An 11,594-nucleotide genomic window follows, 5' to 3' on the forward strand; every position below is an offset into this window, starting at 1 on the left:
GGAAGGTGAACATCCTGCTGGGCATCATGAGGGTCCCTTTATGCCCACCGTGCCAGCGCTTAGGCAGTGTGAGTCCCCCTGCGCCGTGAGGGGTGCACAGAGCAGCAGGGGCAGGAGGGACGGGTGGCTGAGATGGCGTTATACACCCACCCCCCCCAGGCTGCTGCACCATGCCAGGCTCGAGTTTTGGTGCCCTAAGCCTCCCCTTTGGTTTAGGCGAGGGCAATTTTGGAGGGTGCTGCTGCCACTCCTGTGAGCCTGTGGTTTCCTGTGCAAGCAGCCCCTTGGCAGGACCCTCACAGCCGCTCCTGCTCCACCACCACAGAGTGCAGGGCCATGGTTCCTCCTGCCAGCACCTGCCTGCTGGGCTGGGGGCTGCCTTGGGGTGGCCCAAGCAGGCTGGGAGCCCAACTCCTGCCTCGCTGGATAGATGCTGAGCCCACAGAGGAGCCAGGGGTGCATTGTCATCCGCTGCTCCTGCACTGTCCGCTGTGGGGTCACCCTCTCAGCCCAGCTCCTGCCATGCTGCTCTTCCCACTCCCTCATGCCCAGGCCAGGGCTCTCTGGCACCCTTTAGCCCTCCCAGAACCCAGAAGGGTGGTGGCCCCATGCCCCAGGACCATGCACCCAGGATGGATGGTGTGCCCCATGCACGGCTGCACCCTCCTGTCAGCCCCACACCAGACACGCTGTGCCGAGGCACTTGCATGCAGGGTTTCCCTGCTCATGCTGTAAACCCCACGGCAAGGCCAGACACTGAGCAATGGCACCTTCAGCCCAGCTCCACAGCACAAGAATATTTATTTATTTTGGCAGATCTGGTTTGCACAACTGGAAAAACCCAGGCAAGGGCAAGGTTAGCTGTGAGTTAATGTTTGACTCCTTTTGAGGCTCATTTCAGCATGAAAAGTTTAAGGGTTAAGCTGCTTCGCCTTCCCTGCGCAGGGAGCAGCACAGCAGGAAAACTGGCTTCTGAGCATCTTCGCTGATGCCAGGGTAATTAGATCCCACGGGCCCCATGTGTCACTGTGTGGCTGTCACAGGAGATGAAATCCCTGGCTGATAAAGGCTTATCCCATCGGGCTGGGGCTGGCTAACAAGTCAGCAGCTATGATTATCTCCTGGCCTTGGAGGTAATCTGTGCAAGCCACTGGGAGAGGCTGTGCAGCGACCCCTCCCCATCACCCCACTTCCCACAGCGGAAAGGGAAGATGCAGATTCTCTGTCGGGCAGTCCCAGGCTCTTTTCCCAGAACAGGGCCCCAGCTCCCCCCACCACGGGGGGGTGCGGGGGGGCCGGGGCACAGCCCCAGCAGAGGCACAGCCGGCTGGAAATCCCCACTGGCTGGTGCGGTGGGGAACAGAGCGGCGTCCTGCGTCACCCCGAGCGCGGCAGCTGCCAGCCCTGCCACGGCAGCACCGGCTGGGACGGCCATGGGCTGCCAGGGTGAGGGCGAGCACCTAACGCTACCTGCTGCTCCTCTCCCCCTCTCCAAACTGGGACTCCCCCATCTCCCAGTACTCAGTGCTGGCATCACCACCTCCTCCTCTTCCCAGGCAGGGAGAGCTGTGCTGCGGGCAGAGCCCGGGTTAGCCGGGTTAGCCGTGGTCCCGCACCATGAGCAGGCATGGGCAGGGTGGGCAGGCTTTGCCCTGCAAAGGGGCCATGAACAGGCTCAGGAAGGGGCAAACCCCCACCAGTGTGGCTGGCTCAGACACCTGTGTACACCCTGTGCCCACGCCTCCAGGTCCTCACACGCTGTGTACACCCTGTGCCCATGCCTCCAGGTCCTCACACGCTGTGTACACCCTGTGCCCATGCCTCCAGGTCCTTCGGGAAAGTCCAGGGCTGGGTGCTGTGCCACGGCTTATTCATTTTGAGGCTTTGCAGCCCCAAGCAGCCTGCCAGCTCTCAGGAGCCTCATCTCTCCTCCCTGCGAGAGGTGACTTTCTCTGACTCAGAGCTGGAAAGCAAATGCAGTGGGCTGTGAAAGGAGACCCAGTGGGCTGTGGGCTGGGTGGAGGAGCCGGATTTCCCCGTGCAGTGGCATGTGGCTCTGCAGTGGTGATGGAGGGGCCAACACCAGTGTCACTCCAGAGGGCAAAGCCCACCCAGCCCACCCAGCCTGTGCTGTGCTGCTTTGCAAGGGCATCCAGGCAGTGCTTGGTACCAGACAGTTCCATCCCTGCCCTACACAGGGTAGAATTCCTCTTCCTCCTGAAAGGATGGCTGAGCTGGGCTCCTCCACTGGAAGGGGAGAGGGACAGATCCTCCTGGTAGCTGCGGCATTGAGGAAGGATGCTCAGGAGCCAGCCAGGAGTGAAGGGGCTGCGTGGGACCCTGCACTGGACCCAGCCCTCTCCTGGCACTGATCCCTGTTTCACCCACATGCACCAACACATGCACCCACCTCCCTGCAGAGCAGCACAGGCACGGGAAGCTGCTTCCCCAGGTGTGGGAAGGCCGGTGCCCAGAAGCGCCATGACCATGTGTGCCACCTCTCCTCTGCAGGGACAGCTTCTGCCAGGAACCTGGGGCCAGCAGGGAGCTACAGGATGAGTCAGGCTGCCTCACCAGCCCCCCAGCAGCCCTTGGCACAGCTCATAATGGCCCTTCCCACTTGTTTCCGACTCAACTCAGCACCCAGCACTCCACGGAGCAGATGTGAATGTTAGAGGCAAGTTGAGATTTGAGAGATGGGGCAATATCCTGCTCACACCAGCCTGGAAAACCCATGCCTGTTCCCACAGGTCCCCACACCCATGGGCTGAGATGCCGGTCCCGTGGGAGGACATGGCCCCTGGAGCAGGGAGGTGTCCTAGTCCCCGAAGCTGGAGGACAGGGGAGGAGGGTCCCTTATTCCTTGTAGGGAGCATGTGGGAGCCCTGAAAATCTGAGGGGAAGCACCCAAGATGGGTGCAGGGCTTCAGGGGAGTCCTCTGTGTTCCTGGTGCCCTGTCCCCTCTGTTGTGGGTGGCCCTGTCCCCTCTCCCATGGGCGCGAGGTACCTGTCTCCTCTCCTGTGTGTGCCCCTGTCCCCTTTCCCATGGGTGTGAGATGCCTGTCCCCTCTCCATGGGTGGCCCTGTCCCCTCACCTGTAGGCTGCCCTGTCTCCACTGCCGTGGGTTGCCCTGCTCCTTTTCCCAAGGGTGCAGGGTACCTGTCCCTTCTGCCATGGGCGCAGGGTGCCTGTCCCCTACCGCGGGCTGCCCCGTGTCCCCCCGGCCCCGGGCTGGCAGCGCAGCCAGAGCCGGCAGCGCCGGGCAGGAAAGGGAAAGTGAAAGCCAGCGCGACGCTTTCGCTTTCAGAGCCCCGGCACGTTCCCCCGGGGTGGCGGGGCCGGGCGCGGGGCCGCGATGGCGGAGCCGGGGGCGCCCATGCGGCTCAAGGAGTGGCTGATCGCGCAGATCGACAGCGGCCGGTACCCGGGGCTGCGCTGGGAGAACCGGCACCGGACGCTCTTCCGCATCCCCTGGAAGCACGCGGCCAAGCAGGACTACCGGCAGCAGCAGGACGCCGCGCTCTTCAAGGTACCCCGGGGGTCCTGAGACCCCCGCCTGGCTCCGGCAGCGTCCCCGGGACCCGCCACCCGGCTCCGTGCGCACTCCCGGTGCTCCCCGCTGCCCAGCTCATGCGCACCCCTGTGGCTCCCCATTGCCCAGCCCTGTGCACTCCCCCGGGACCCCCACTGGCTCCCTCTGCGATCTCGCTCCATGCACACCCCCGGGCTCCCCATTTTCCAACCCTGTACACTCCCCTGAGACACACCCCCCCCCCAGCTCCGTGAGCACCCCCGGGGCTCCCCGCTGCCCAGATCCATGCGCACCCCTGCGGCTCCCCATTGCCCAACCCTGTGCACTCCCCCGGGACCCCCAACCTGACTCCATGAGCACCCCCTGGGGCTCCCCATTGCCCAGCCCTGTGCACTCCCCCAGAACCCCCCACCTGGCTCTGTGCACACCACCACCCAGAGCACCGGAGCTCCCCACTGCCCAGCTCTGTGCTCAACCCTAGGACCTCCCACTTGGCTCGCTGTGCACCCCTGGGACTCCCCACCCAGCTCCATGCGCACCCCCGGGTCTCCCCATTGCCTGTCCCTGTGCACTCCCCCAGGAACCCCCCCCACCGCCCAGCTCCCTGCAGCCCCCCAGGACACAGTCCTGGCTCCCCACTGCCCCGCAGCCAGCCCTGGCTGGCAGATTCATACCCCAGTGGGCCCCCTTGGACAGTGGAATGGGGGAACAGGGCACTGGCAGCCCCCACAGTGCAGGGCACCCTCTGCCTGTCAGGCTTGGGCCATCTACAAGGGGAAGTACCACGAGGGGACGGACAAGGCTGACCCCTCCACCTGGAAGACGCGTCTCCGCTGCGCCCTCAACAAGAGCACCGACTTCCAGGAGGTGCCCGAGCGGAGCCAGCTGGACATCTCCGAGCCCTATAAGGTGTACCAGATTGTGTCCGATGACGCCTGGGATGCAGGTATGTCCCTCCTCCTGCACCAGACTTGGGGCTGGTGTCTGTGCCATGCCTGTACAAGCCCTGTGTCCCGTAGATGTCACCCTTCCTCCCCACTCCTCTTCCTCTCTGAGTGACCTGTGCAGCCAGGCACCTTCCTGGAGGCTGTTCCTGCTGTTTGCCAGGGCCTCATCAGGTTTCCCTTGCTCTCCGCAGAGAAGGATGGTGACATGCAGTCCCCGGACAGCAAAGATCAGCAGGTGAGCCAGCCCCCTACCTTGTGCCATCTGCCACAAGAGCTGCCTACAGGCTGGAGAATGTGGGAGCCCCAAATCCTGCCTCATCCACCGGCTGCTGCCCTGCCTGCATCTGTCCTACTGGGCAGCTGGATCCCCTGGGCATTGCTGAGGGTCCCCTGTGCCATGCAGCTGCCAGCCTCAGGCAGGGGATCTGCCGGCACACGGGGTCCATGGTGAAGGCAGGAGCTGGCTCAGGGCCCCCCAGTGCTGGCTCAGCCCTCACCGCAGCCACTCTGCTCCTCAGGGCAGCACTGCGGGGAGTCTGGAGGAGGCAAACCAGAAGGGCACAATGGAGACATGCCACGAGTCTCCACTGCCCCTGCTCTCTGCGCAGCTGGCCAAGCGAGGTGAGGAGGGTCCCTGGCGGTAGGATAGGCCTGGGGTGGGGGGTATACACTGCCCGGCAGCAGCAAGCCCTCTCTCCACAGCCCCACGTCTCATCCCTTGTGCAGGCAGTGCCCATGGTGATGGAGATGGGCTGGGGACTCCCTCCCTGCTCCAGCAGACCCACTTGATCATGCACTTAGGGGCTTTAATGAGGCCCAGTAACAAGCAGCAGTGGTGGGAAGGACCCTGCTGTCTGCCTGACTCCAGGGGCTGGGTCCAGGACAGCACCCGGGAGCCCTTGGGGACAGCTGCCCATGTCCCTTTACCACCTCATCTCTGCCCTGGCTCAGCGTACCATGTGAGGGGAGTCTTCTATGGCTGGAACCCAACCCACGGCCACCTCCTCCCCAGACCCCCGTCCTACCTCCCCGTAGAAGACATCAACCACTCAGGTAGGAGCCATGCTGGCTGGGCAGTGCCTGGTGTGGCCCCCCCGACTGGGCTGCCCACAAGCTGACTCTCCCCTCACCCCAGACTGCTGGCTCCACGTCCGCCTGTACTACTGTGACGTGTTGGTGAAGGAGGTCACCACCCGCACGGCCGAGGGCTGCCGCATCACCTCCCGCGCCGTGCCAGCTGACAGCGAACGCCTCTACGGCCCCTCCTGCATGGAGCAGATCGAGTTCCCCCCACCGCGAGTGCTCGGCGGCAGCGGACGGCTGGCCGGCATGACTGACGTGCTGGAGCGGCTCCTGCCCCACCTGGACCGCGGTGTGCTGCTGTGGGTAGCGCCCGAGGGGGTCTTCATGAAGCGCCAGTGCCAGGGTAGGGTGTACTGGAACGGGCCACTGGCCCCGCACAGGGACTGGCCCAACAAGCTGGAGAGAGAGAAGACCTACAAGCTGCTGGACACGCAGCAGTTCCTGCAGCGTAAGTGCCCACCTGCTGCCCTGGGCTCCACCGGCCCCGGGGAGACCCTGATCCCCTCGGGAACAGGGGCAGGTCCTGCCCCGGCGCAGCTGCTCCGGGCTGCGGGGCCCCAGGGGTGCCGTGTCCCCTAACGGGGCCAGTGTCTTGCAGAGCTGCGGGGGTACCTGAGCCACGGGCAGCCCACGCCACAGTACCAGATCCACCTGTGCTTCGGGGAGGAGTACCCCACCAGCGCTGGGCACCACTTCCAGAAGCTTATCATGGCCCACGTGAGTACACACCGGGGCTGGTGCTCGTGGCATCCCCAAGCCAAGCGCCAGGGCCGTGGCGGTTGGGAGGCTTGTGGGCCAGTGCCCATTCTCCATCGGCTCTGTGCCTCCACAGGTGGAGCCGGTGTTTGCGCGGGAGCTCTTCCATCACGCCCAGTGCATAGGGCCAGCACTGCTCCGTGACTCCCCCCAACCCTGCACCCCCGGTGCCTCCAGCCACATTATCCACGTCCTCAAACAGCTCTGCCAGCCCTGAGCCCGAGTGAGTGGGACAGAAGAGCCCAGTTGCGACAAAGCCTCGGAGCGGGATGCTCTGCTGCCCCTCGGCCACGCTCCGGTGACGTTCCCCGAGCCGCTGTGCATGGGGCACTCAGCACTGCAGGGCCGTGCAGGCGGGCACTGCCCAGGACGAGGACGGCTGCCACCCCCGCACAGATCGTGGTATTTATTCCCCAGGAGCCACCGGGTGGGATTTCCTGTGTGCTTGTTTGGTGAGCCGGGGCAGTCAGCTCCATCCTTGTACCTTGCACGGCAAGGATTCGTTGTTTATAAACCTTAGAAATAAAGGTTGTGTTTTGGTACCACTGACTCTGGGGTGGGGGGCTGGGGCTGGTGCGGGGGGCCACGGGCATCTGGGGGAGCCGAGCCTGGGCAGAGCCTCACACTGTGGGCAAAGCCAGCTCAACCCCAGCCGTGGGGACAGCATGAGCTAACCCCTGCCCCTGCGCCAGCTCACGACCCGCCCTGCCCCACGTCCTGGCCCCTTGGCAGGAGGTGCGGGCCCCTGCGAGGTGCCCATCAGCTGCTCTGCCAACCTGGCAACCCAGGAGCCTGTTCCAAGGGTGCTGACTGCCCATGCCTCAGTTTCCCCTGGTGAGTGGAGTGAGGAGGGCTCTGGGAGGTGGGGGCCATGCTGCACCCTGGGGGCAACATCCTGGCTGGGTGCAGTGCAGGGATCTGGCATGGAGCAGAGTTGGGGCACGGTGCACAGGACCCATCACAGCGCCAGGCTGGAGGCGGGGGCCGAAGTGCTGGGGTGGGCAGGGGGTGTGTGGGGAGCCAAGGGCTGCCAGCAGCCCCAGCCCCACCAGCAGCCCCCCACTCAGCCTCCTGCCATCCCTGGCCAGGGCCCAGCTGCTCACCGTGGGCAGGGCAGGATGAGACCCAGGTCGTGGGAACCTCCCGTGGGAACAGGGGCTGTGGGAGCGGGGGGCCATGCCCGGGGCTTGGCCACAGCCGGCGCTGCCCACCTCTGCCCCGGGGAGGCCGCGGCCGTGCCAGCCCCGGGGCCGCTGGCTGCTGGCCGCCGGCCTTGGCGGCGCGTCCATCCGCCCGTCCGCAGGGACTGGCGCTGGACGGCGGAGCCCGCTCCGCCCTGGGCGGCCCCGTAGAGGAGGGGCCCGCCGCCCCCTCGCCCGCCGGCGGGAGGCTGGGCTGCGGCCGGTTTTAACGGGCCGTGCCGGGGCCGTGCGGCAGAGCGGGAGGCTGCGGCTGGCCGTGAGGATGCAGCCGGACCTCCCCGTCGGCGACACGGCTCTGCGCAGCCCACCGGCCCCCGAGCCGGCCGGCGGCTCCTTCCCCAGCCCCGAAGCCACCAAGCCGCCCTACAGCTACATCGCCCTCATCACCATGGCCATCCAGAGCGCGCCCGAGAAGCGCATCACGCTCAGCGGCATCTACCGCTACATCATGGGCCGCTTCACCTTCTACCGGGAGAACAAGCAGGGTTGGCAGAACAGCATCCGCCACAACCTCTCCCTCAACGAGTGTTTCGTCAAGGTGCCCCGTGATGACAAGAAGCCTGGCAAGGGCAACTACTGGACACTCGACCCCGACTGCTACAACATGTTCGAGAATGGCAGCTTCTTGCGGCGCCGCCGGCGCTTCACCAGGAAGAGGGGGCTCCGGGATGCACCGGGCACCGAGGGGGACGAGGGGTGTGGAAAGCCCCCCAGGCAGCGGGTCCAGGGGCCGCCTGCCGCCCCGCCACCCGAGGAGGTGAAGGCAGATGGGGGCTGTGCCTCACCGGCAGCCTCGGGGCACCTGCCGAGCCCTGCCATGCTGCCCGAGGGTGCTGGGGTGCCCGGGTGCACTGACCCCTCCACCCGGCGGCAGCCACCCAAGGCCAGGCAGCCCTGCTTGTACCTGCCGGATGTGCCACAGCCCAAGGGGCCGTTCTTCGCCCCCCCGGAGAGCCGCCCACCCAAGGAGACTGTCTTCGGGGGGCTCCCGGCGGCGCTGCAGCTGCCCCGGCCAGGTCAGTACCCGCTGCCCAGCGAGCGCCCAGCACCGCACCCTGCCCTGCTGCCCGCCCTGCTGCCCACCCAGGCCAGGGACCCCCCACAGGACTCACCGGCCCCTCCAAGCAGCCCCCCGGGCCAGCTGGAGGGTGAGGAGCCAGCCGCCCCTGGGCTAGGGCCAGGCCAGCCCTTTGGGCAGGTGCCCCCCGCGTTCCCTGGCACCCTTCTGGGCACAGGCAAACCCCCCCCATCCTGCTTTCTGGAGGGGGACGGCTACTCGCAGCCCCCCCTGCCCGTTTTCGGCTCCTTCAGCCGGTCAGGGCCTGACGCGCTGGGCAGCAGCTACCAGTGCCGGGTGCAGGCGCTGAGCTTCTGCGTGAAGGAGCGGCCATGCAGCACAGCGCTGGAGCATCTCCTGGCCACAGCCCCCCCGGCCCCCCCCGCCCCCCGCCAGCCGCCCTTCGGGGCCATGGGGCCACGGGCGAGTGAGCAGAAGGAGCCGTGGGGACCAGGGAGCACGATCCCACTGCAGGGGGGCAATGGCTATCCACTGGGGCTGCCCCCCTGCCTCTACCGGACACCCGGCATGTTCTTCTTCGAGTGAGGGACTGGCCCACCCTGGGACACCCCTGGCCCCGGCACCAAATAAAGCACATTCCCCAATGCTGCCTCTGTGGTCTCTGCACCCCGCTCATGGTGGGCAGCGGGCAGGGGAAAGCTGGGGACCCTCTACCCCATCCCGGGTGCTGGCTGGGGGACATGCATCCCCAAGACCACCCGGTGCAGCCCTCATCCCTACAGGCCCCTCCACTGCCGATAGCTGACTGAACGGTGAGGCTGCAGGGGGACGGGGCAGGGCCTGAGCCAGCACCTGCGTCCAGGTCCTGCATCCCTGGGAGATGCTGGGGACAAGGTCCTGCTGCAACATGGGGCCAGGAGCCCTCAGAGCCCCATCCCAGGGTAGCAGTAGGGACCCTCATCCATGAGGGGCAGGGGGACACAATGCAGCAGCAGTGAGCCCCTGCAGAGCCCTGCTGCCACCTCCTTACACCTAGGACTGCTCAAAGGGCCTGGCTTCACCCCGGGTGCCACACATGTCACAACTGGCACCAGCCTCAGCACGTGGCCCCGCTCACACACCCATGTGGTCCCAGAAAAATGCCAGGGAGGAGCTGGGGGCAGTAGCACAGTGTGGGGGGCTCTGCTCGGAGGGGTAAAGGGCTCCCTCCCCTCTCTGTCCCTGCTCAAGGCTGTGCCCTGGCTTGGCCAGGGTCCCACCAGGTTCCGGCAAACACCGTGAGGCCAGGGAAGCCCCCAGAGCCCTGCTGTGCCAGGGGCTGGGGCTGCGATGGGAACAGCCAGGGAAAGTGGATTCCTCCGACCTGAATCATGCCGGGTGGCTGCTGGAGAGGAGGCACCAGCTGAGTCACCACTGCCGGTACCGGGCTGGGCACAGGGCTCTGCCCTGGGTGGCCAGGCTGGGGGGCACTGGGGTGGGCAGGGGTCCCCACACAGCCCCAGGCTGGGACCCGGTCGCTAGCCCCTTCCTACATACCACCAGGACACCGGGGCCATCGTCTCTGCAGTGCTGGAGTAGGGACAGAGCAATGCTGGCATAGCGGGGGGCTGCGCCTGTGCCCCCATCCTGCCCACCCCAGGCTGGGAGAGAGGGGACCCCAGGAGCAGTGGTGCCCAGGCTCCACAGCACAGCTGGTCCCAGGGCAGGCACAGCAGGAGGACCCCAGGCTGGCAAGGTTCTTCATGCTGCTGCAGGGAGCAGGCTTGTGGCAGAGCCCCCCGGCCCCCCAAAACCAGAGGGACCCCAGCTTGCCCAGTCGTGGGGGTCTCTGTGGGGGCCGCATTGGCACTGAGGGACGGCGCTGGCGTCACTCAGGGACCCGGAGCACCACAGCCGCGTCAGTCCCGTTATCAGCCCCCAGATGGCTGCTGCTGGGCCATGGCCACGTCCCAGCCCCAGGCAGGGTGAGGGGGGCCACCATTCGTCATCGAGGACGGCCACTCAGCCCTGGGCCTCTCTCTTTTCTCCCTTTTTTTTTTCCCCTCCCCAGTGGAAAACAATATTTGAGCGCCTACATCATGCTGGCGTCTCCGGAGCGGCCGGCGGCGAGCGCGGCTGACCTCAGCCCCCTCCTTCACACGGTCCCCGGGGGCGCGGGAGGAAGCGAGCTCCGCAGCTGTGCCCAGGGGCCGTCTGGTTCCCACGCAGCGTGGCTGGGCCCCTCACCCGTCCAGGCTCCCCTCGCTGCCTGGGAACACGTGGCCACAGCCCCAGGCCGGGGTCCCTGTGCCGGGAGCAGCGTGGCATCACATGGCCACATCCTATCGCTCCCTCCCTGAGCTGTAGCCCCCAGGGATGGAGTCCCCCATCCCACAGAGCCTGGCTGCCTGCACTGGCATGCAGACCAGGGCCATCCGCTCCGCTGGTGCTCCCGGCTGCAGACCCGCTGCTCTCCCTGCCCTGCCTCCTCCCTGGCTCGCTCCACGGCTCGTGGTGGGTGGCCTGGCCCACGGCCCACTCACCCGCTCCCAGCATGGGCCGTGCCGTGGCCAGGGACCAGGCTGCACCCAGTCACGGGGCAAACCTTCTGCTGCCACTGCTGGTGGTGCTGCCGGTGCAGGAGGTCTGCCTGCTCCCCTTCCCGCCCCATGCTGCCTGCAGGACCCTTCGCTTGTTCAGGCAGGGTGGGTGCCACTGGGATGGGGTGCAGGCAGGGATGGGTAAGGGTGCTGCTCCGTGCGAGGGCTCAAGACTCTGGGCATGGATGCTATGGACACATGTGCAAATACCCCAGACCACGTTGTGTGTCTGTGGGGGGTGATGAAGACCCCCAGCACGAGGGATGGTGCTGGCTGCCATGACCTTGTGCTGGACCAGGACCAGACCTGTCACTATGCCCATTGGCCCCAGCAGGACTGGTCTCCTCCATGGGGCTCCCGAGCCCTGTCCTGCCCCTCAGCTGGGAGTGCAGGATGGGGCCATGGGTGCTGGCCCAGCAGGCCCTCTCCTCTGGCCTTGATGGAGGCATGATGGGTAGCTCCATGGGGTCCTGGG

General features: G+C 66.5%; 3 protein-coding genes across 6 annotated transcripts in view; all 3 read left to right on the top strand.

Moving 5' to 3' along the window:
* The window catches only part of BCL2L1 (BCL2 like 1), a 198,433-nt gene that overhangs the window by 134,043 nt on the left and 52,796 nt on the right, over positions 1–11,594 (top strand). The window lies entirely within an intron of this gene.
* On the top strand, positions 3,284–6,862 carry LOC101922370 (interferon regulatory factor 4-like). 4 transcript variants are annotated; one of them, XM_055814288.1, is made up of 8 exons: positions 3,284–3,531; positions 4,291–4,480; positions 4,673–4,716; positions 5,000–5,102; positions 5,184–5,534; positions 5,617–6,012; positions 6,163–6,281; positions 6,397–6,862. In XM_055814288.1, exons 1-8 carry the CDS (start codon positions 3,358–3,360, stop codon positions 6,535–6,537), a joined length of 1,518 nt encoding a protein of 505 aa, XP_055670263.1. In that variant the 5' UTR covers positions 3,284–3,357; the 3' UTR covers positions 6,538–6,862. The 4 variants fall into 4 exon arrangements, with proteins under 4 accessions (XP_055670263.1, XP_055670264.1, XP_055670266.1 ...); XM_055814289.1 differs by having other exon boundaries at positions 3,285–3,531; positions 5,208–5,534; XM_055814290.1 differs by having other exon boundaries at positions 3,288–3,531; positions 5,433–5,534.
* On the top strand, positions 7,729–9,191 carry FOXS1 (forkhead box S1). The gene has a single exon (XM_027790268.2). The coding sequence runs from the start codon at positions 7,785–7,787 to the stop codon at positions 9,123–9,125; it is 1,341 nt and encodes a 446-aa protein (XP_027646069.2). The 5' UTR covers positions 7,729–7,784; the 3' UTR covers positions 9,126–9,191.

This window comes from Falco peregrinus, chromosome 9 (genome assembly GCF_023634155.1).
Source record: "Falco peregrinus isolate bFalPer1 chromosome 9, bFalPer1.pri, whole genome shotgun sequence".
Taxonomy (NCBI): Eukaryota; Metazoa; Chordata; class Aves; order Falconiformes; family Falconidae; genus Falco; species Falco peregrinus.